The 25,173-nt window shown below is 36.0% G+C and overlaps 1 protein-coding gene across 1 annotated transcript in view; it reads left to right on the forward strand.

The window, feature by feature from the left end:
• The window catches only part of KMT2E (lysine (K)-specific methyltransferase 2E), an 85,961-nt gene continuing 60,788 nt past the window's right edge, over positions 1-25,173 (forward strand). Inside the window, exons 1-3 of the mRNA XM_006834376.1 lie at positions 1-345; positions 20,919-20,991; positions 24,689-24,873. Of these exons, the coding sequence (XP_006834439.1) occupies positions 24,803-24,873 (71 nt within the window). The 5' untranslated portion in view covers positions 1-345; positions 20,919-20,991; positions 24,689-24,802. The remainder of the gene's footprint in view (positions 346-20,918; positions 20,992-24,688; positions 24,874-25,173) is intronic.

A 25,173-nucleotide genomic window follows, 5' to 3' on the forward strand; every position in this document is an offset into this window, starting at 1 on the left:
GCCGCCATTTTCCCAGAGCGAGAGGCAGTGACACTGAGCGGGCGCAGGGGGCCGAGTCGGAGACCGTGCCTGAGTTCGGGAGCGGCAACAGAGGTGTTATAGACACTCTGAACAGCCTTGTCGTCGCCTCTGCGTTCCTGCTGACCGTCTGGCTGCCCCCTCCCCTACTCCTCAGTTGCTGGTGAAGAGGCTGCGCGCTGCTGTTTGGGGAGGGGGTGTGTGGAGCCAGGTCCTGAGTCCGCATTGACTGCTGTCTGGGGGTCGCCTGATCGCGGAGGTGTGGAGAGACTCCTTGGGGGTCGAGCAGATAACGGGGTTCGGGTGTCTGGTGTGTGAACATCACAGGTCAGTGCCTGTCGTCTCCGTGGGAGTTCAAGGGGTTTGCGGGCTGGGGGAAGAGGGGGGACAGTGTTTCCAGCGGAATGGGGGGGGGGGTTCCCATCGTTATCCTTCCGGGAGGGAGCCGACGTTGACACTCAGGTGTTTTTACTAGGGCAAGCCGCTGCTTGTGTAATGGAATTGATCTTTCTCCTCCCTGTCTCTAGAAAGGGAGCATTATGTCGGGGTTTAGGGCTGGGGAAGGGGAACTGGCAGTTAAGCCCCCTAGAGAGTGGGAGTTAGGGAGGGGGCACACTGCCCACTGGCAGCAGATTAGGGTCGCTTGGCTGGTGACTGTTGAGAGGGTTTGCGTCGGGCTGGTCCCGGGAGCTGCCAGCTCGCTGTCCTCGATCGCATCTTGCTCAGGTGCTGGGAACCCGGATAGGCCCCATTTTCTTCTTCCATTTCTTGCCTGGCCATCTCTGCGATCGTTTTCTCGTTGGTACGAAGGGGCCAGAAGAACTCCCGGGGTACCTCTGTCTTTGTGGGAGCAGGAGACAGCGCCTCATCCTCTCCTGGAGAGGGCAAACCCGCCCCTGAGGTGGTCACCCCTCTACCCAGCCTGCTCAGTCTCCTCCCCGCTCCCCTTGCCCGCTCGCCGTCCTTTACTCTACTGGATGCTTCGAATCCACAATATGGCACATTTCAGAAAAGCTGATTTTGACCTAGGGGTTGGCACAAACACGGTGGCAGCAGACGCGGAGGAGAAACAAACGGTTCACTGTGCTAAATGGGGGAGGGGGAGAGGAAACCCAGCCCGGTGCTCAGTGCTCGCTGCCTCTGGCCGTGGTGCCGCCCGGGGCCGGTCGCGCTGGGCCCTGCCTTCCGAATGCGACGATTCCAAGTCCAAGACACCTCCTGAGTGAGCTCCAGAGGAAACCCCATTTTGCCTATTATATGCATTTTTGTAGGGACGGGAGCAATGTAAGGTGTTTGGGACTTTGGGAGACCTGGGAGAGAATTAAGTGAGGTGCATTCAACTCTGGGTGGAAGACATCAGTGCCTAATAAGAATACATTCCGGTTTATTCTTTAATTTCTTTGATGGGAAGTAAAAAGTGAAATTTCCCTCTTTTGTCCTTTACAGATTCTAAAAATGGCGGCCCCAGGCTGATGTTGTGGTAATCTAATCAGCTCGGGTCCTCCACACCCCATGCAGTGCGTTTGTCTGCAGCATGTTACAGGCTTATTATGTTTACATGAAAAGACTGGACTATTTTCTTTACCCAAAGCATTTACCAAAAAAAGTGTTGGTTTTACTACAAGTTACAATGCTGTGCTTTGCTTAATTTAATTATTTCTTTCCTAAGAGGCAAATAAAATGACACCACTTTTGAAAAAAATAACAGGTATCTTTGGAAATTTCAGAGGCGGGATAGGTTCTCGTAAACATTTTTCTGAGGAAAAATAATAAGTTTTTGTTCCGTTTAATCCAAACATCTTTTAGTCAATATGCCAAAATGGATTAAAATATCTAGTAATTGTGTAAGTGCGGCCCATTAGATATTTTAATTTAGAGTAAAACGTTTCTTATCCAACTCTTGACCAATTTTGTGAATTTGGCTTTTGTACTCTGTTTCAAATTAATTTTTGGGAGCTGTACAAACAAGCCTAAACCTGTTACTTCATCGTGTATATAGATGCTATTCTTTCACCTATTTTTTTGCACCCATTTTCCCATGTATCAAGTTGACTGTATATTTTAAAAAGTAAAGCTCCATGCTTTGCTGTCTTTTAAAATTGTTTTACAGAATACTAACAATTATGTAAGTAAAAAAGTCAGACTTTAGTACAAGACACCCCCTCCTCTGACCCCCTAGCAAACATGCCCATATTATGGAATTGTGGAATTTAGTCTGTTTTAACAGACCAACAAAAGCCATACCGTATAGAGACTTGAATTAATTTTATGCTATTTTCAGAATTTTATAGGTTGACACAGAAAATTAAATGGTGTCTCTATTTCTAAAATTGTGAATGATTAGAATGCATTTCTATAGTGGGAGGTCAAGTCTCTTTTTGGCATGAGCTAAGCAGTAAGAGAGGAGTGGACCATTAATGGCATTTAATGACTATTCTGATATGGAGCAGCTGAAGGATGAGTGCCTTCAGTACAGTTGTTTGGGAGTATACACTTTTCATGATTCTTCTAGTACATTCCAAATATAATAGAGCAGAATTTACTTAATATGGTAAATGTATAAGCTAGTTAGTTGATAAAGTTCTATGCTACAAAAATGATAACTTGCAGAGGGATTTTGTATGTATGCATGTGTTTCATCATGGAACTTAGGCTGTGAATACAGCCTTGTTTTGTTGACCCATAGCGACCCTGTACAGTGTTTCCGAGGTTGTAAATCTTTACTGGAGCAGAAAGCCTCATCTTTCTCCCGCGGAACAGCTGGTAGTTTCGAACTACTGACCTTCCTTAGAAGCTTTCAAATAATTTGATTATAAAATGAAGGTGGGTAATGAGCGTGTAAAGATTTGGGTCAATACTTATTTTTAGGTTAGGAGCAAGCATATAAATAAATATAGATCCTTTGCTATTGTGTAAAGATTGTGCGCTTAATTTATAAGCTCAGTGGTTAAGATCTGTGATAGTCAAAACTTACTATCCAAGGTATAAAGTCAGTATATTCTAATGAAAATTGCGTTTTTGTAGCCACAGGAGTGAATAGGATCTATGCCCATGTTTTTTTAGATAGTGACATTGGTTAGGTCTGGAAATTTAAAGCAGTTGGCCTTATTTGACTTTTACAAAAAATACCAAGTTAGAAATCCCAAGGAGTTAATAAAGCTGCCTTCAGTTTACTTGCTTTCTTCCTACTGGCTGATTTCATGGCTTTGGATTTTTTGGTTCCTTTGTTTTTTATTTGTTTTGGTTTTGGTTCCTCTAAACTAAGACTACCCCTTTTAGTATATTGCACCTTTTAAAAAATGGTTACTTTGTAATTAACATAACTACTTATTTGTTTTTTATCGTGTGTATACCCCAGTTGACTCTGTGTGTTTTGAATTAGGACTGTAGAGGCAAATTTATGAAAAGGTTAGGCATAATTTTTGTTTCCAGAGAGTTTTGAAACATTTGATCCCTTGGGGGAAAACTAGTCTTTGTTCTTAGGATAGCAGAGGCTGAGTTTGGGAGTGGATTAGTTGTTTATCTGTTTAAATGGATTTTCATCAAATTCTCCTTTTGTTAATGGAGTAAATCAAAAGATTCTTTTGATCTTAATTTAAGTTTAGAACCTTTACATTTTCTCCTCTACTTCACTTCAAACCTATAGGACTCTGATAACTCGTATAATTTTGCCCCCTCCCCCAATTGTTTCTAGTCAGAGGATCTTTGCCATGTATTTCAGTTACTAGGACTTTTTTTGATCAAAAAATGAGGAAGTGGAGAAAAAAGTTGTATAGTAAATGAGAAATTCTTCACTCAATACCTATCTTAGTGAAATTGTGGTCATTTTAGGGAAATTATAACTTTGTAAATTGGCTTCCTAATTTTGAAGATGAATATATTTCTTTTCATATATCAAACTCTTAAGCCTATGGCTTTATTTTTAAAGGTGTGTCATATAAATTTTAACACAGCTCTGCTTTTCTATAAATTACTACCATAGTGTATTCTACCATATTGTGTTCAAAATTTACTAAATAAATAGATTTGTGGTAAGTCATAAATAACAACTTAGAAAATATTAGCATGCCATTTATTTTAAAAATACTTTTCATAATGTATAATAGCTTATCTCAGGTTTTTCTTAGTAGATGGTAGAATTTCAGATTTTTAAAAATGTTTTCATTTAAGATAACATTTTTAAGTCTCCAATATTTAGGATGATTAGTAACAAGTTCTTTATCATGTATTAGACTAAAACATACTTGTGTTCTATAAGGCTTAGGACTAAAACATGTATTCTATGAGACTTATTTCTAAACATTGAGCATACAATATTTTTATTATATTTCTATAACAATTATTTTCTGTGTTGACCAACAAAATAACAAAGGGAATACTGTTTGAAATATTGCTGGATAAATGTTAATCAGATTTTAGGCTGGATTTTAAATTGGAGTGGCTTAAATTTGATTTTTTTTTCCCCCCAGATGTTGGAAGGAGGTTTATGTTTTCTTAGATTTAGAAGGATAATTCTTTGTATTTCCCCAAATTTATTTAATGTGGAAAAGCAGTGTTTGGAGTTCAAAGTGGTTAACTAAATTTGTAGGTAGTGTTTCACTATAATAATGTTGGAGTCCTGGTGTGGTACTATAGGAACCACAAGACTGGCGATTCAAACTCACCAGTTGCTCCTTGGGAACTATGTTGTTGATAATTGCCATCGAGTTGGTTCCTACTCACTGGCACATCACAACAATCTTGCTACCCTGATTTAAAAATGAATTAATCATACTGTGATACAAATAATTTTGTTATTGTGAGCAGCTGTGATAAGTGCTATACAAAAATCAAATGGTGTGATCTAGGCTGAGTTAATTAGATTTTATCTGTATCTTTCAGAATGTTTGAAATTTTATTATCCATTGATAGTGCTTTTTCTATAAATAGTTTGGTTATACATTTCATTTAATACACATTTTCATTTGATATGGAATTAATGCTAATGGCGAGCTCATGAATAGAATTTTATTTTAAGAAAGTAATTTGTGTATTTTTGGGTGAATTTTACAATTTTGCCACATAACTGACTTAATTTTTCTACACATTTTTGGTAAGTTTTTGGGATATTGGGCATTTCCATGCAACCACTGAATTATTTTTTGATATATTTACTTAAGACACCATCAAAATATACACTATACCTTTTAATGAGTACTTATCCATCACCTGGATAAACACTGGACTATGAAACACAAGGTTGGCAGTTCGAGCCCACCAGGCACTCTGCGGGAGAAAGATGAGACTTTCTGTTCCCTCAAAGATTTTAAGCCTCGGAAACACTATAATATATAGTCCACTAAAAGAACCAACTCGATGGCACTAAACAACAACATCTGTCAAGCTTTTGAATAAAAATACTTAATTTTGCACTTAAAAACTATCTCAGGTATAAAATCTCAGTCTAAGAAAGACCTTGTATACAACTTAGCATGTGAAACAAATGATTTGTGCAATTTTCTTTATTCTATTTATATCAGAGTAAAAGAAGAGAGATAATTTCCTAACAAGTCTTAGATGATTGCTTAATGAAGAGCTAATCAAAAGGAAAAAACTCTCTTGGTCCTAAAGTTTATTATGAGGAAAGGTAGTATTGACTAATCATACCTGTGTTACGGCCAATTGAGTTGTAGTGTTTAAAGTCTGAGCTTATAGCAGAAAGCTAAAATATAAGGGTAGGAATTAATTTGTTGTATTTGTAAATTTGTAAGTTAACATAATTATGTTACCTAACAATTTATCTGAGATCAGAAAAATCTAAAAATTTTTCATTTATGTAAACTTGTTTTCAAGGGGTATTTAAAGCATAATTTCTATTTATAGATGTAACTAAAATTTACCTTGATAAATTATTTTAACCTTGAGTTAAATCTAGATATTTTCTCACTTTTTGATATATAAGATCAGGCCTAGTGCCAATGGTTTTTAGCAGACTAAAGATTATAGTGAAAAGAATTAAGTATTACCACTTAAAATTCAGAACTATTTCATAGACTAATGAAATAGTTTCTGTTTATTGAGTTTGTGGTGAGACTTCTTCAATTCTTATCAGTTGGCTTGATATATCATTTGAAGAAAGACAAGATTCAGGATTTTGAAAACCTTTTTCCTCTCTAATGATGTGGCTGAAGATGGAAATTCTTGATGTAGCTGATTTGAATGGTTAAAATAGTGCTGCAATAGCCATATAGCTTGAGACTGGCCTGATACATAGTAACTCTTTTCCAGAAAGTAATATTGTTCCTTTTGGAATTACTCCTTTTTCTGCTTCTCTTTAAATGAAGTAGCTTAATTGGTTGAATTACATCTTAAATCTTGAAGCCCCACCAAAGCAATATTTTTGAAGTACAGACTAAAGATTAATTTGAGTAGGACTCTTTCTCTGTCTCCAAGAAGGAACCTAGAGAGATAAGAATGTCCCTGCCTTGATTGAGGTCATAGTTTATTTCTACCTGTTTGGTTTTAGCATTTGTTTAGATGAAAGGAGCAAAAATCTACCTCAGCTAGCTTACAAAAAGACTACATTAAAAGGCTATTGGAAGATTTCAGAACTTTTTAAAAGAAAGATAGATGAGCCTCGCAGGAATTGGCAATGTGTCAGATAGCTACTTTCTCCATCTTGATTTCTCTAATTTGCTGTTACTGGTTAAGGAGAAAGGAGCCCTGGTGGTGTAGTGAATTAAGCAGTAACGGATTAATTGTTGGACTGCTAGGTTTGAACCTCTCCTTTAAAGAAAGGTGAAGGCTGTGTGCTCCCATAAATGTTAACAATCTCAGAAACTCTTTGGAGAAGTTCTGCTCTGTCCAGTGGGGGAACTGTGAGTTGGAATTGATTCAACAGTAATGGGTTTGGGTTTTGGTTTGGTTAAGGAGATGGTGGTGATGGGTAGGTATTTATGTACACCATAAATGTGGGAGTTTCTTTGGATGGGTAACAAGAGGAGGACACTTCTAATTTGTCTGAAAACAATAGCCTTTATTTTGTGGGGGGGAAGCTGTAAATGTTCAGATGTGTACTTGGGAGGGCTTCCAGTTAAGAAATGGATGATCCCGTATTTTATTTAAGAAATACAATGTGTATGCATAACTAGGATACTAAATATGCATATCAAAGTTTTTATTTTAACTTTTTTATTTTGAAATGATTTCAAACCTGCAGATCAGTCACATGAGTAAAACAAAGAATGCTTTATCCAGATTCCCCAATTTTTAACATTTGCTGTTTTTGCTTTAACTTTCTTGTATGTATAAAAAAATTTTCTGAACAATTTGAGAGAAGATTGCATATATCACGCCCCTTTACAGTCTTTAATACTTCCGTATGTATTTCTTAAAAACAAGGTCATTTTCTTACATAACTAGAGTAGTTATCAAATATAGAAAATTTAGCATTGTTATATTAATTTTATTGTGGTTACGAGTCAGGCTACTAACCTCAAGATCAGCAGTTCTAAACTATCAGCGATTCTACAGGAGAAAGATGAGATTTTCTACTCCCGTAAAGATGTACAGCCTCGGAAACCCTACACAGAGTCACTATGAGTCCAAACAGACACCACAGGACACAACCACAACAACCACCATTGCATTATCCATATTCCAATTTTATCACTTGTCCCAGTTTATCCTTTATAAATATTTTTCTGGTACTGTAATCATTGCAGGATCACATATTAGCATTTAGTTCTCATGTCTAGTTTTCTTTAACAGTTCCGTAGTTATATGTTTCATAAGGGGCCCATTATTTATGTTGTTTTTGTTAGGTGCCGTCAAGTTGGTTCCGACCCATAGCGATCCTGAACAGGGTTTACAAGGCTGTAAATCTTTACGGAAGCAGAAAGCCTCTTCTTTCTCCTGTGAAGCAGCTGGTAGTTTCGAACTGCTGACCTTGTGGTTCGCAGCCCGATTCATAACTACTACGCTACCAGAGTTCTTTTCATTATTTATATAGTGCCACTCTATTTATGTTTGCCCAAGGCTTCTTTATAATTAAAGTCAGATCATTAGTTTAAAGTTTTGAATAAATAGTTCCTCTACTATATTGTTACTAGTTTTCCTTTTGCAGTTGTTAAACAATTTGTGTGACAGTACTTTGAATGGTATAAATACTCACCAGACTTTCCTAGATTTAGCATCTACTTATGATTCTTGCCTAAATAAATTTTTACTATAATAGTTGCAAATGCACCAAGGTTTCTAGGTAATTGAGGTTGTGGAAGTTTCATTTTCTCTTCTGATTTTTCTGAAAGGCATATGGGTTATGTTTATAATCACAATGAAATGAAAATGTTTTATGAAATATAAATAATTTCTACATATACAGGTCAGTGATATAATTAAATTTTTTTAGTTGTACAACCTTCTCACTACCCTTTTCCAAATCATCCCTCCACCATTAAAATAAACCTTGTGCCACCTAAGCAAAAGCACCTCCTTTCCATTTTCCGCCCATCTATGGTAATCACTAATGATCTTTGGTTTCTATATATTTGCTTGTTTCCTCATAAGGAAGATAATACAATATTTATCTTTTTTTGCCACTAAGTTCTTTCAGCATGATGTTTTCAAAGTTTCAGCATGATGTTTTCAAGATTCATGTATCAGAACCTCCTCTCTTGTTATGGCTGATTCCCTTGTGTGTATACACACTACATTTTACTTATCCATTTTTATTTATATGCTGATGAGCATTTTGTTTATTTCTGTCTTGATTATTGTGAAAAAATGCTGCAATAAACATTGTTATTTAGGTTTCTGCTTGTGTTCATGCCTTCTTACATATATGTATCTACAGTTGGGGTTACTGAATCATAAGATAGTTCTGTGTTTAATATTTTGAGGAACTGCCCCACAGTTTTCCATGTGGCTGTAACATATTACATTCCCACCAACAGTGGATGAGGTTTCGGTTATTTATTTTACAGCCTGAAATGAAAGAGCTTCTAAGGGGGTGGGGAGAGATATAGATAGAGTTTATTAGTATGCTTACACAGTTTTCTACCCAAATGGGATTTTGAATAGTTTCTTGGATGCTCGTCTAATTTTAAATCCAAAACTCAGAAATTAAGTACTTATATTGTTAAATTTCTTTTTTAAATGATGTGATTCTAATTCTTTAGTTCTTAGAATTATTGCTAAGAAAGTCTTGCATTATATTTATGTTATTTAGATTTATTAATGCTTGCAGTTTGATCTAAGACAAGGGTAGAAATACCTATTTTAATTGTATATTTAATTTAATTGCAGTTTGAGTCCCCTTTCCATTAAAAGTAATCCTCCAAGCATTTTTTAAAGTAAAATATATTTAGGACGTCTTTGAGGCAATTTTTTTTTTACAAACATGTAAACTAATACTTTTTAGAAAATGGGTTGCTCTGTAAGAGTCATATTTGTTCCTAATTGGTGGATCCTATTGTACTTATGTTTTTAAATGATTATATAAATTGCAGTCCTGGGTGTGGCACTGTAGGATAAGCATTTGAATGTATTTTCAAGGTCCACGTTTCAAATCCACCAGCCACTTCTTGGAAACGCTATACAGGGTTGCTATGAGTTGGAACTGACTTGATGGCACTTAACAACAAACAACATTATATAAACTATTAATAAATATTGAAGAGTGAATTGGTTACATGAAAAGCTAAAATGTTTTGGAAATTGTTATAAAAAGATAAGGTTATTAAAGAACTTTATTACCAAGTTAGATGTGGGTAAGATAACTAAAAAAACAAAAAATGGGGGAAGGAAATTTGCATTCAGATTGCGTTGCCAGTTCTTTCTTATCTTGAAAGAAACTAAAGCCAAAACCTGTAGATTATGCTTCTAAATGTTGTTATACAATGAAGAGAACCCAGAATTCCAGTCAGGGGAGCTATACACACACACAAAAAAAGCATCAACTTTGCATGAAAATATTGATGAATGACATAATATTTAAAATATTTTTTTAATGATTTTTCATGTGAACTAACTGTGATGAACCTATAAATTGCTGGTCCTTAATGTATGTATGTAAAAGGTGTCTTGGTAGCGTAGTGGGTTACATGTTGGGCTGCTAACCACAAGGCTAGCAGTTCGAGTCCACCAGGCACACTCCACAGGAGAAAGATGAGTCTTTCCGTTCCTATAAATAGTTACAAACTTGGAAACCCTACCTGTACAGGGTTGCTATGAGTTGTAATCTACTGGACAGCACACCACCAATGTGTACATTTACACCAATGTGTAAATCCAGATTTTTAAATCTAAAAGTGGTAGACTCTGCTACATTGTATAACTTTTTTTATTTAGTATCTTGGAAATCTAACAACGTTATTTCAGAATTTGAGTCTGGTTAATTCACTGGTTGCTGTAGGATAAGCACTGGAGTGAAAGGTTGGTTTGAACTGCAAGGTCAGAAGTTAAATCCAACAGCTGCTCCTCAGAAACCCTATTCAGGGTCGCTGTGTGTCAGAACAGGCTTGACAGCACTTAACAACAATGACATGATAAAACAGCAGATTTTTAATGCTTCTGGAATATATCTGATAGAATAATGTATCAAGCCTTAGTTACCTTTAAAAAAGGTTATCTTGTGAAATTTGAATTGTACTCTTCTTAAGGACCTTTCTAACTCTGATAATATTCTAATCTAGATTTATTATGAAGGCATCATGGTGATTACAAATTTTCTTCCTAAAAAAAAAGAAAATAATTATTATATTAACTTACAACACTGAAATCAAGTTTGTATGGTTTTTCAATATGTAGCTTGTATATAACCTAGTAGTTATACATTAGCTATATAGTTGGCTGTGTATTAACTGCATCCATCTATTAACTACTTGATTTTTGAGTTCCAAAATCTTATGTGAATGGTAAAATGACAAAAGCTGTTTTATTGTGATGTTACTTGGAGAATAACTGGGAAACTGTAATATTTATCATTTAAATTTTGTCTAGAGTGATGACTAAAGTTGTATCTAAACAGAGATTCTGCTAGCATAGACAAAAATACCACTTCTTCTTAGGTGCTATTGAGTTGATTTTGCCTGATAGCAACCCTATGGGGTATAAAATTTATGTATTCTACCTCCAAAAGTCAAGGAGCTCTGGTAGCGTAGTGGTTACGAATCGGGCTGCAAACCTTAAGATCAGCGGTTCTAAACTACCAGCTGCTCCGTGGGAGAAAGATGAGGCTTCCTACTCCTGTAAAGATTTACACCCTCGGAAACCCTGTACAGGGTCGCTATGGGTCGGAACCGACTCGACGGCACTTAACAACAACAACAACCTCCAAAAGTCAGGGATTCATTAAGTACCCTGGGGAAAGTATTTGTAGCTCAGACTCCAACTTCATGAATCTTTTTTTTTTTTTTCATCAATGTCCAAATGTATTTTTAAAAGAACAGCTGAATAGCTCAGGACATGTGGTCTTTTTTCCATTTATATATAATGTCTTTCATGGAAAGGTCTTTACAATAAAGTTTGCAAGCGTAGTCTTAGCAAATATACTGGTACCCTACAGCACTCATTGTATCTTCCAATCTCATTCCCAACATAATTTTATTTTTCTTACCATTTTCCCCTTTATTGTAAAGTTTCTCAGTGATTATATGCCTTATTTAAGACAGACTACTCTAAAAACCCATCTTGAACAGAATAAGTTAATATTTACATATCTGAGTATTTTTCTTATATAATTCTACAGTTCATTTATTTTTATTGTGTCAAAATATATAGCAAAATACTTGGCCATTGTAACCACTTTTAAGTGTACAGTTCAGGTGATACCAGTCACATTTATCAAGTTGTGCAACTATCACCAGTATTAATTTCCACTATTAATTTTTTCATCACCTCAAGCAGAAATCTGTACTCTTTAAGCAAGTAATAATCACCATTAAGCTCCCTCCTACCGGCCCTTGGTGACCATTAATAAACTTGTTTATTTTAGGTGTTTTAATCTAAAATAAACTTGTTTATTTTAGGTGAGGTGTTTTAATGGAATCATAAAATACATATTTGTCCTTTTGTTTCTGATTTATTTTAACTCAGTGTAATGTTTTCAAGGCTCATATATGCCATAGCATGTATCAGAACTTCATTTGTCTTTATGGATAAATAATATTCCATTGAACCTTAATGAAGCATTGGTTAAGCACTCAATTACTAGCTTAAAAGTCTGCAGTTCAAACCTACCAGCTGCTCTGTAGGAGAAAGATGAGGCAGTCTGCTTTACAGTCTTAAAAACCCTATGGGGAAGTTCTACTTTGTTTTATAGGATTGCTATGAGTTGGAAATGGGTTTGATGGATATGGCTATATCACATTTTGTTTATACATTCATTTGTTGGTGGATACAGGTTGTCTCCACTTTTTGGCTATTGTTAGAAATGTGCATATTGTTTTGCAAGTTATCTATTGCAGTCCCTGCATTAAGTTCTTTTGGGTATATATCTAAGAGTATAATTGCTGGGTTACATGGTAGTTCTGTGTTTAACTTTTTGAAGAACTGCTACAATGTTTTTCATGGCAGCTGCACCATTTTGCATTCCCACAGCAATCGATAAGGGTTCCAATTTTTTCACAACCTCACCAATGCTTGTTTTCCTTTTTTTATATAAAGCCATCCAACTGTATATGAAATGGTAGTCATAATTTAATTTCAAGGGCAAGTGCATAAGACCTTTTGTTTCCAAGCTTCAACTCTAGTTGTAATACTGTAGCCCTTCCATTTCCAGGTTTTGTTTTCATTTTCCCATTTATATTAATAGATTAAGAGGAAGAAATTTGGTATTTGAATACTCTTTTAAGTTTTGGAACTCTAAAGCACAGCAGAACTTGCTAGAGAAGTAAATAGTTTAAACATACAAAGTGTTGTTAATTGCTTTTATTCTGACTCATAGCGACTCTGTATAGGGTTCCCAGGATGTGCTTGAACCTCAGCCTTGTGACTTGCAGTCCAGTGTTTATCCTACAGTGCCACACCAGGACTCTAGAAAGTTATATATGTTTCTTTACTTTTGTTCATTTTAGCCCTTTGCTATTTTATAGGTTGTTTAGCTACTCTTACTGCTTTCTTAGGATTTTATAGTAAATATTTTAAATCCATGTACAATATTTAGATAACTGATCAAATAAAGTGAGAGAGTTGCTGTTCTTTCACTGTTTGAGTGTTCTCAGTGATCCATAGTATGGTGACTGGAATTGGTTATCATTGAATTTAATAATATAATCTTTGTATATTAACTTTTGAGAAGCAAGGGGACTAACAATATATGAGCATACACAGTATATTTACATATCTGTTTACTTTTCACAGCAACTCTGCCAGGTAGATACTTTACCTATTCCTCAGGAGAGGTTTAGAGACACCTATGTTTTCTAAGGGTCATACAGCTAAAGAGTGACTAATTAAGAATTTGAATTCAAGTTTTTGGCTTCAAATTAGTTTTTACTTTATTTTAAAAGCATACCATGTAAAGTTAGCCATTTGACAAAATCTTCATAGCTGTCTACTTATCATTATGAAGGACTAATTCCTGGCAAGGTAATAAGAGTGCACAAAACATTAATCAAAGACAGTCACATAAGAAAACTAAGGTATCCTTGATTGTATTAGATTGCCCTAGCTCATTTCAAGTGCTTTGTTGTTGTTGTTAAGTGCCATCGAGTCAGGTCCGACCCATAGCGACCCTGTACAGGGTTTCCGAGGGTGTAAATCTTTACGGGAGTAGAAAGCCTCATCTTTCTCCCGCGGAGCGGCTGGTAGTTTCGAACCGCTGACCCTAAGGTTCGCAGCCCGATTCGTAACCACTACGCTACCAGAGCTCCTTTTCAAGTGCTTTAAGAGCAGCTTAATTTTGTTCACTGCTTATTCCCTAACCAAAAACTCAAATGTGTTGCCAGTGAGTTATTTCCTACACATAGTGACCCTATAGAACAGAGTAGAACTGCCATGTAGGGTTTCTAAGGAACTATGGTAGTGTAGTGGTTATGAGTTGGGCTGCTAACCTCAAGGTCAGCAGTTTGAAACTACCAGCTTTTCCGTGGGAGAAATATGAGGCTTTCTGCTCCCATAAAGATTTACAGCCTTGAACACCCTATGCAGGGTCACTATGAGTCGTAACTGACCCACAGTATATAAACCACCGGTCTTCTTAGGCGCTGACTGCCACATCTTCCTACTGCATAACAGTTGATGGGTTTGAACTGCCTTTAGGTTCACAGCTAAGCACTTAATCACTGCACCACCAGGGCTCCTGTTAATTCCCCTATAGTATATACTCAACAAATACGTTGAATGACTTTGAGTTGATTTTATTGTCCGTTCGTAATCTGGAGGAAAATGCTTCCAGAACACCAAATATTACTTCCATTATTTAGAGACAAGGTCCTCTAGTGACAAACTGGAAAAGTTGTTGATTGTTAGACGTTATTTAGATGATGATGATGACTAGGATATGAGTGGGAGCCATGAAGACTAAGGAAGAATGACTTCAACACTGAGGAGGTACAAGACTGGGGAGACTGAATATAATAGGAGGCTGAAGGAATGAATGATTCAAAGGAGATCTGGGAGAATGGGGTGCTGATAAGAAATGCAAGAAGGTAAACTATCCGATTCAAGGATTGTTTGATTTTTGGGATGATGGCAGATATTTGAATAGATATACATCCTATAGGGTTGCTGTGAGTTGGAATTGACTTGATGGCAATGGGGTTTTTATTCTGGCTATACATGGTTGGAGGAGCTCTGGTAGCATAGTGGTTATGAATCGGGCTGCGAACCTTAAGGTAGCGGTTCGAAACTACCAGCCGCTCCACGGGAGAAAGATGAGGCTTTCTACTCCCGTAAAGATTTACAGCCTCGGAAACCCTGTACACGATCGCTATGGGTCGGAACCGACTCGACGGCACTTAACAACAACAACAACAACATACATGGTTGGGAATAGAAAATCAAACAAAAGAATGGTTAAATCTAAGATGGAAGACAGTGGGGAAGGCTGAGTCTTGGGGAACAGTTTAGGATAATAAGGGAAAGAGAAGCAATTAGAAAAAAAAGTTACAAGAGATCAGTCACTAGCATTCTTCAATGGCTGTTTTATTTTTTGAGCTACTAATAGTCTTTTAAAGGTGGGAGATCATGAATGTGTTGAGAGAGAAAACACATAGTGTAATCAAGAATAAATTAGTATAATATTAGGAGCTGCCACAAGTCCAGGTCCTTGAGAAATAATAAATGAATACCTCAATTATTGCTGTAGGGTGAGATGGATGAGTCTAGTTGTAGAAGATGAATAACTACTAGCTGGTTTGAAATAGTATTTGTCAAAATATAAACTAGTGAGAGAGAGAGACAAACACACACACACACCCCACCCCTACAGGATAAATAAAGTATTGCTACTAGGGTTCCAGTTCATACATGCACAGGCTTTTTCCAAACAAAACATGCTTAAACATGTGTTTGTGATCCACTGATGTCTGCAGTGTGTCACAGACATGTGGATGGCTGCAGACAAGTTCTATGAGTAATATATGCATCTTAGTCTCCTTAGAAGGTGCCCTGGTAGCGCAGTGGGTTATGTGTTAGACTGCTAACTACAAGATCAACAGAATCTACCAGCCGCTCCGCAAGATGAGTCTTTCTGCTCCTGTGTAAAGACTTACAGCCGTGGAAACCCTATACAGGGTCACTATGAATTGGAACTGATTCATCAGCATGCAGCAGCAGTCTCATTGGGGTGACTTCCAAAAAACGTCCAATCTGAACAGTGGCTTCCAAGGGGATTTGTTGGACCAGTTAGATTCAAGGCAGAGAGACCAGCTCAGAAGATTATCGTGCCTGTTTCCTGGGATCTCTAAAGGGTAATTTCAGTAAATTTTCTTGAGGACACAGAACCATGGTGACTTATTCTGAAAAAGTTTTAAGAACATGAAAACTATATTGGTGAGAAAATCAGGAATGTTGTGTTAAAGAATTTTTCCTAATGAAAATTTTTGCTAATTCATTAAGGGTACATCCCTGATCTTATTCCTTCAAACTTTTTTATTTCCCAAATTCAAAGAACATTGAAAAGGACCCTGATTTTGGTCCCTCGAGGATGCTAAAACTGCCATTTTCACGTGGTATAAATGGAAGAGTGCAAAAATTTTCAGGGAAAGGTTAGCGAGATGAAACATTGCCTTCAGAAATGTATATAGATTAGATGGAGGATATGTTGAAAAACGGTATTTTTGTATATTTTAGTATTTTTGTTTAGTAAAGGTTTCTATGATTTTGTAGCTATATATATATATATATAACTTAATTTTGTATATGTAATGCATTCTTGAAGTCCTAGTGTGGCGCTGTGGGTTAATGTGCCAGACTGCAAAGAATTTTGAACTGCAAGATTGGCAGTTCAAGCTCACCAGCTGCTCCTTGGAAACTCTATACAGGGTCGCTGTGGTTCGGAACCGATTCAGTGGCACTTAACAACAATGCATCCTTTGGAAGGTTAGGAGGGGAAGAGGTTAACGTGGAATAGAATAGGTTTTATAAGTGGAACAGACAATTTTATCACATATAGGTTTTTGTATCCACCACTACAGTTAAGATGCAGAACAACAATCTTTGTTCATTATATTAAGTTTATGTTGTTGTGTTCCATCGAGTCGATTCTGACTCAAAGAAAATGTGTACATGTATTTTTAAAAATATGTAGGTTTTTAAGCTTTCACAGGATTGCACTTCTTGATACTTTACTTTGATTCTGATATGAAATCTCTAATAAGTTAAAGATGAAGTAAATTGTAAGTTAAGGCAGTATGGAGTTCCAAAAAATACTGCCTGCTATGAGAGAAAGTATCTCATTCTTGAGATATAGGTATCGTTCGATGCTCATTGGGTTATATATGTTATGAGCATTGACATTAGTTTATTCTTTAAAGAGTCTAATCTTATCAAAGCAAATCCTGTTTTGACCAAAATTCTATGGATTTCAGGGTGCACAAATCAAATTATTGCCATTCAGTTTCTTCTAACTCATCGCGATCCTCAATGTGTTATAGGATACAACTGCTCCATGAGGTTTTCTTGCCTGTAATCATTACAGAAACAGATTGTCAGGCCTTTTTTCTGTAAAGCCAAACTGCCAACATTTAAGTTACAAATTGTGCTACTCTGGGTCCAGGTGACCTATTTATCATACAGTTATGTTATAAACAGAATGTCAGTTTGAGAAAATAACTAAAACAAAACTCACTTGTTTGGAGTATGTAATAAATGGAGTTGACCATTGAATTTTCTAGTGAAATTATTTCTAACACATTCTCTGAACTTTCCATATAATACAGAAGCACCGTTTCCCCTTTACTGACAAGAATGAACTCTGCAATAGATCAGAAACACATGCTAGTGTGATTTTCAACATTTATCTTTTAAGGGCTTCCCCCAAGTATTTAATTTCCCCAAGAATTTTACCTGATAGTAGTAGTTAATGCTTAATTATGTGCCACACACAATCCTTGAAACAATTCAGAAATAAATTCTGTATGATTATTCCCATTTTCAGATGAGAAAACTGAGGTTCCTAGAGAATAAGGAGCTATCATTAAAAGCTATTGCTAGACCCATCAAGACAAGCAATAAAGTCCCTTCAGAACAACCCCCCTTCAAGATTGAAACTCAAAGGGAACACATGAGCAGGCATGTGAGCTTGCTTGGTGACTACGTTGCTCTACTGGTGAGTGAAAGAGGGGAAAGGCAACGATGAAGATGGGCTGAGTTGGACCACATTCCATAGACTCCCGTCAACCTGGAGATGACAGAGAGAAGAGGAAGGACTGGTTGGTACAAAGTGTGGTGAGACCTGGGGACTCCTGAGCCCATGGACAAAGACATAGGCACGGAGGACTAGAGCTGAGAGTGAAGCATCCAGCTGATAAGAGGTGAGGGAAGATGCACAAGAATGCCCAAACTTGCAGATTGTACCCATTTGACACAGCCTCGATGGTTTGATAATCAGAACTTGACTAGAGGAAGATTTAATAAACAAAACAATTTTTGATAAAGGAAACAAGTGTAAATTGCTATAATTTGATGAACTTGGCTTATAATGGATGTAGTAGCTCAAAATACCAACTGACAGGGAATGAGTCTTTCACATCAAGGATCAAACTATCCCCTTTGTACACAGGATAGATAGAGATGGGCAACTTAGACACTGGCTACCTAAAATGGGGGCTATAAAGGTACAAATTGGCTGGTTTGCAAGTTTTCAAGAGGGAGTTTAAGAGTGTGCAAGAGAAGGTAGAATCCCCACTAAATAGTTTTCATCTTGTCTACACGAGCCTGGTGAAAAGAGATGGAGTTAAGACTCTTATTCAATACGAGTAACTGTTACCGTGACTAATTGCAACTGTCACAACTGTAAAGGGAGAAGTTTTGTAACAAAAATGGGGGAATAGTTAATCTTACAATCCAGGAACAGAGGACCCTAGGACCATCAAGGGACAGGAGCAGAAGCGGAATGTAGGACCCTATCCAGAGAAGTAGCGACACCAGAGATCGAGGCAGAGATGAGGACATGGAGAGAGAGAGCAGCTGTGGACTCTAGACTTAAGGAAAGAGAAAGATTGTGTGCTGGCGGCCAGGAGGCAGGCTTGCAGAATGTGCCCTTTGGTTTAAATGAATATATATTCCTGAGTGTTTCTGTGTGTATATACCCTGCCAAAACAAACAAACAAACAAAAGCAGAGGGAATAGAAGCAAATACTGTTGAATGATGATGCACGGAGGAAATTGTAATCATTGCAATGAAATGATGAGTGTAAAACTGATGTTCTCCTATGTAAACCATCACTCAATTCACAATGAAAACTTAAAAAAAAAGGCTTTTGGTAGTCAGTGGCAGAACTGTGACTTCTGAAGCATTCTTACTTTGATACTAAATTTTATTGTAACAATTGGTTAGTGTTATATTAAACATGGTACTGTGAAGCTTTTAAATCTCTTTTTTAAATGTCCTTTTTTTTTTGAGAGGACTATTGTCAGTTATTTTTTCCCTAGTTGTAAATTCTAGATTATGTATTTTACAAATCACCTGGTTAATTTTAATTTTAGACAAATTAATTACTGAAATTTATAGCTTTGGAACTTTGGACAAGTTTACATCTTCTGCCTCATTTGTAAAATGGAGATAATAATTATGCCAACCTTATAAAGTTGTTACGAGAATTAAACAGTGAAAGCATTCAGTAAGTATTTACTATCCTTATTATTTTAACTGGAGTCCTGGTGTGGCACTGTAGGATAAGCACAGGACGGCTAATCGTAAGGTTGGCGGTTGAAACCCACTAACCATTCTTTGGAAGCCTTTATAGGATTGCTAAGAGTTGGAACCAACTGGACAGTATTTAACAACAATAATATTATAACCAGTAGTTGGGGAGGTTTGAGTCTCAATCAGCTAAGTGCTCACAGAACACTATGTGATATTAATACTAACCTTATTGGAGAAAGATACAAATTTTCTGTTGTCAAATTTTCTACTTTAGGTTTTAAGAGTCTGATATTTGTTCTATTGCTTTGATTATCAGGAATAATCTCTTAATAGATTTGTGATTATAAGATTTAAATTTAAGATCATCAGCCAGACCAGCCTCCATTTATTGCCAAGCCCAGAGCAGTGAAATGGCAGCTTGGTGGGAGAAAGACCTGACTATCGGTTCCTGTAAAGATTTCAACCTTGGGAACTCTGTGGGCCAGGCTGGCTTTAAGTCAAATTGGGGGTGCTTGGAGTTGGAATTGACTCAGTGGCATTCAATATCAACAACTTGGATCTTGAGCAAGCAGTTTTCTCTTTATTACACCTTAGTCATCTGAGATAGACCTTAGTCAACTGAGGAAGACCCCCAAGGACATATAGATTGGCAGTGGCAGCAGCAATGTGCTCAAGCATAGCAGTGATTCGTGAGGTTGGTGCAGGACGGGACACTGTTTCGTTCTGTTGTGCATAGGGTCATTATGATTCGGTACTGATCGCACCTAACAACACTAGATACTTATGTTGTTAGGTATTTGATTGCACCTAACAACAACAGTCAACTGCTTTAAATTTAAAATCTTAATTTAATGATGGTAGTTTAATTTCTGAGTTATAAAGAATCTTGGGTACAAGATCTCTTAACAATTTGAAGTTTGTCTATTTCATTTCCATTAGTAATTAAGCCAAAAACTCATTTGTTTATTTTTTAAGTGATGTGTCATTCAAAATATAACCACTAATTTAATTTTAAATAGTTACTGAGCACACTCTAGAAGACTTTTTACAAAGGACAGAAAGATAACAATCAATGACCCTTCCCTCAAAGAGGTTGTTTGATTTAGCCTTTTTATTTGTTATTTTAGAACAAAATTTTTTCTTCATCATTATATCCTTTCTGTATTTTACATATCAAATTCATCTTTTCAGTGGTATTCTTTATTTATTTTTTAACACAGTTTTAAAATCAGCCTCTATTTTTCACTTTTTCCCTGATAGTCTATTTTCTACTTAAATTGCTTCATCTTTTTTCTTCTTCCCCCCGACCCCCTCCCACTTTAAGATTCTTTTGGTTTGAGTTTTGGATTTTTGTTTGTGTATCTGATATTCAACTTTGCTTTTAATGCCATGTTTTCCCAGTTTATCAGTTTGATTTGGTACTTAGTTTTGATTTTTGCCTTTCCAAATGATTACACTTTTTTGTGTAAAAAAATAAGGACTAGATTTATCCTTGTGCTGCTGTCTTTGTGGGTGTTTTTTTGGTTTTAGGTAACATTATTCAGAAGTACCTGTAATTTTATGCCATTTAAAAAATAGCTCAATACTCCTATGTTCACTTGGTTTCTAGGTCTATTCTGGATAGCAGGTTTTGTGAAGACATTTATTCTTTCTTGGACCTCAGATTTACCAGACATCTCATGGTATTTCCTTTTATATTATATCTTTAATGACTGACATTTATTCTCAGTATATTTTGTATATATCTCACTTGCCTGTTGGATGATCAGTTTTGTAATTCACATAAAAGATGTGAAAGTTTTGTGGTAATTCTTTGGATTGTTTTACATTTATTTTTTCTCCTTTATATATACAACACATAACCAACCAACACTATATTAGAAGCATTTTCTTTTTATAACATTGATTCCTTCTTCCCCTTTTATTTTTTTAAGATAAGCAATAACTTGACCCTAATGAAATTATGGTTTTATTAAGTACCAACTGAATTTTTAAGCAGGGTGAATTTCATGACCATAGAGCTTTTTGGTATTAATATAGTAAAATATTTGCTATTTTATGGTCTAAATAGACATGGTATCCTATCATCTGACCTCTTGTGAGTAACTTACTGAGATCTTCCTTGTTGAATCAAACTTGGAGTTTTGTTCGGTTTCAGATGTGATGGATGATATGTCTTTATACTGATAAGACTTTTTAAGACAGATGATTTCTGGAGAAGATGCTATTAGTTGTTTTTAAAGTAGTTAATTGTATAGGTTGACTATTCATTTAGTTAATGAGGCTAGGGCTGCAGTTTAATTCCTGGTGTTTTCATTTAATCTAGTCATTTGTAGTTTGCCCATTATTTTCCAGTCACTGTGTAGAGTTTGGGTAGTAATCGCACAAACATAAGCCATTTTCCAAGATAGCCAAACCCTTCATAGTTATTTGGAAACAGTGTTAATGATGATTGTATATTTGTATGAAAAGGACATACTATTAAATACATGCCCATTCAGATCCTTTTAAAATGTAAATATGACTCAAGTTACCTAAAAGAACACTTGACAACTTGATTGCTGTTTTCCAGTTTCTACCTCTAACAAATGAATGTACTATTAAATATCTAAGAACATATACCTAACATACAAACATTTCTTTGAGTTTTACATAAAGATAAGCTGAGTTGAAGAAAACTTTTCATGTTACCAATAAGAAAATCTGTTTTTAAAAATTGCAGTGGTACTCTTGTTAAATCTTCAGCATTTTAAGGAATTACTTTTGAATAGAACAAACTTGCAGTTTTTGTATATTGGGAATGTAAAAAATGAATTGCTTGCATTTTGCCATTTGGAAATTTTATAGATTTATAAGTCTTTTTGAAGTAACTCTAATGTGGTCACAGGTGTAGAAAAGAAGATAGAGTAACTTTTCCTGTGTTAAGTGTTCTAATTGTCTTTGTGGCAGCATTTTAATTAGTGGAGTAGTGTGAAGACATGGAAAGTAGAGAACCATAATCACTTTATTTTTTAAAGCTATTAGAGGATTCTCTTTAAGTAAGAGCTCGAGTTTTTCTGTCCACATATTTTTTGTGTGTGTGATGAAGTAGAGCAACTCTTGATCTGTAGCTACCTTTACTGATTTCTAACTATATAATAGTGTTGAAAATGCTTACATTCAGTATGTAATATTCTTCTCAGAAGTCCTGTATAGATAAAACCACTTTTCATAAACAATGGAACTGATCCTTAGAGAGGTTAAAATAAACTTGCATAACCCACATAGCTAATGAGTGATAGAGGCAGGTTCCAAAGCTTATGCTTTTCAACCTTTAGGTTCAATTGTCTACTATTGTGTGCTTTTATTGTGGCAACTTGTAATTTATTAGCTCTCTCCTGTTACACATGGTTTGGAATATTCGAGCCACTGTCATTATTTTATTTTGCCCCATTTTAGTGTTTTTTCCCCTATAAGGTATTATTTCATAATCTGTTATTTTTGGAATGAGTAAAAATTAGACTGAGTAGATAATCTAAAGCTTATTCATAAAAATTAAACATAACTATAGGAGCTATTATTTAAAGAAACACTGCCATTCACCTATATTGATTAAAACATTACAGAGATGGTCAATTTTCACTTGCCGTAGTCCAAGTTTATAATCAAAGGCACTTAACAATAATAACATAATAAGACATTTCATTTTATCTTTCAAAATACATAAGACTTGTTGGATCTTCACTAAACAATATGTCGGAATAATCTTTCATCCTACATTCTGTTTTCTTCCTGATTTGTTCTTTATCATTGTTGAAAAGACATCAAGTTGATATTTCACAGCCAATACATACAACAAGTATTATGCAGTGAGATTAGAGTCCTTGGGAGGCAAAAATGGCTAAGAGAGGGTCAGTACTAGCCAAAAGCACCCAGAGGTGCTTCAAAAGGTAGGCCTGGTGATCTGCTGCTGACAAGTCACAGCCTTGAAGACTGTATGGAACAGCTCAATTCAGCACACATAGAATCATCATGAATTAGAATTAGCTTGACAGAAACTCAAAACAACAACAATGCAATAGATTAAAAAAATTAATGCTGGAGCTAAATGTGCTTAGTTTCTATGGTAAATTTATCTTGAAAAAAAATCCAAAAATCACTTCAGGTTTATTAGTTTTCTGTTGAAAGTGCCATGGGCTGCCAAAAGAACAAACAGATCTGTGTTAAAAGTGCAGCCAGAGTGCTCCTTGGAGGCCAGGATGGCCAAACTTCATCTCTCATACTTCGGACATGTTGTTAGGAGGGATCAGTCACTGGAAAAGGATGTCATGCTTGGTAAGGTGGAGGGTCAGAGAAAAAGAGGAAGACCCCCAACGAGACGGATTGGCCAAGTGGCAGCATCAATGGGCTCAAGCATGGCAACAATTGTGAGGTTGGCCCAGGATCTGGCAGTGTTTCGTTCTGTTGTGCATAGGGTTGCTGTGAGTCAGTACCAACTTGATGGCACCTAACAACAACAACAGCAACTAATTAATTGTCAGTAGTAGGGAGTATTAACTGTAATGAACTAACTGTAATAATTAACTAAATGTAATGTAACAAAGTGAAGAAATAAAGCACTCCTCCAATATAATTTATGTCGTATGAAAAATGACAACCGGTGTAAGACATTCGACTTTATTACAAATAAAATAATGATCATTATATACAGATATAAGCAGTAGAGTAGAAATTGGTCAAATCCTGGTTTCAGTTTTTTAAGTGGGGGAAGCTTCTTTATTTACGCTTTCTTGGTTATCTGTTTCTCAAGGTAAAATGGAGATACCAACCTCAGAGTTATGAGGATTAAATAGATCATCCAGGTAAAAAGCTTAGTATGGTGCTTAGTCTATAGTAAGTGCTCAATACTTGTTATATTGCTAGATCACTCACTAAGCCAAGAAGACTTGTTTTGGGATACTAGTTCTTACATGGCGCTGTAGGATAGATAAGCACTGGTTGGCTAACTGCAAGGTTGGTAGGTCAAACCTACCAACCACTCCTTGGAAACCCTGTACAGATTCAACTCAGAGGCACTTCACAACAACATAATAAGACATTCTATTTTACTTTTCAAAATGAATAATAATTGTTGGCTCTTTACTAAGCAATATGATTTAGTAGTCCTTCATCCTAAATTTATTCCCTAAGGAAGATTATAAGCTACAAATTTCAGAAGCATACTATAGTCACATAACTTAATTTTAAGGGGGAAAAAAAAATCCCAGAGACAACCTGGGTAAATTCTAATTAAAACTGAGATTTTAGTAAAAAAGGTTTTCTGTGTATATTTATTGTTATAGTGTTGCTAGAAATACAAAGATCTTTCTTATTTGTTTTGTTTCTTTTTCCTTTGAACAGGGTTTGTGGATGCACTTAGATGTTTGCAATGCGCACTGTGGCTGGCATGCCCCAGTGTTTTGGATACCAATGCATCGGACTCCATAGTAATCGAATTTATCAAAGGCGAACGTCATGAGCATAGTCATCCCATTGGGGGTTGATACAGCAGAAACGTCATACTTGGAAATGGCTGCAGGCTCCGAGTAAGTATCTAAATTAAAAGTGTTTTGGATAGAAAAGGCACAAAATTATTTTACACAATTATTTTAGCATAGCTGCAGTGCTTAATTTGTGTTATAGTTTTCCTCTTTTTAATTTCTTTTCTGAAATAAAGTATCGCAAATTAAAAATTTCTTAAACCAAAATTAGTTTTAAAAGTAACTGTTTTGAGCCAAAATGCTTTATCTTGTTTTTTAAAAATGTTTTATTGTGAATTATGTGATCGTTTACATGGGAGAACATTAGCTTTACATTCATCCTATCGTATATTGTTTCATTGCCAT

This window comes from Chrysochloris asiatica, unplaced genomic scaffold (assembly GCF_000296735.1).
Source record: "Chrysochloris asiatica unplaced genomic scaffold, ChrAsi1.0 scaffold00010, whole genome shotgun sequence".
NCBI classification, from domain to species: Eukaryota; Metazoa; Chordata; class Mammalia; order Afrosoricida; family Chrysochloridae; genus Chrysochloris; species Chrysochloris asiatica.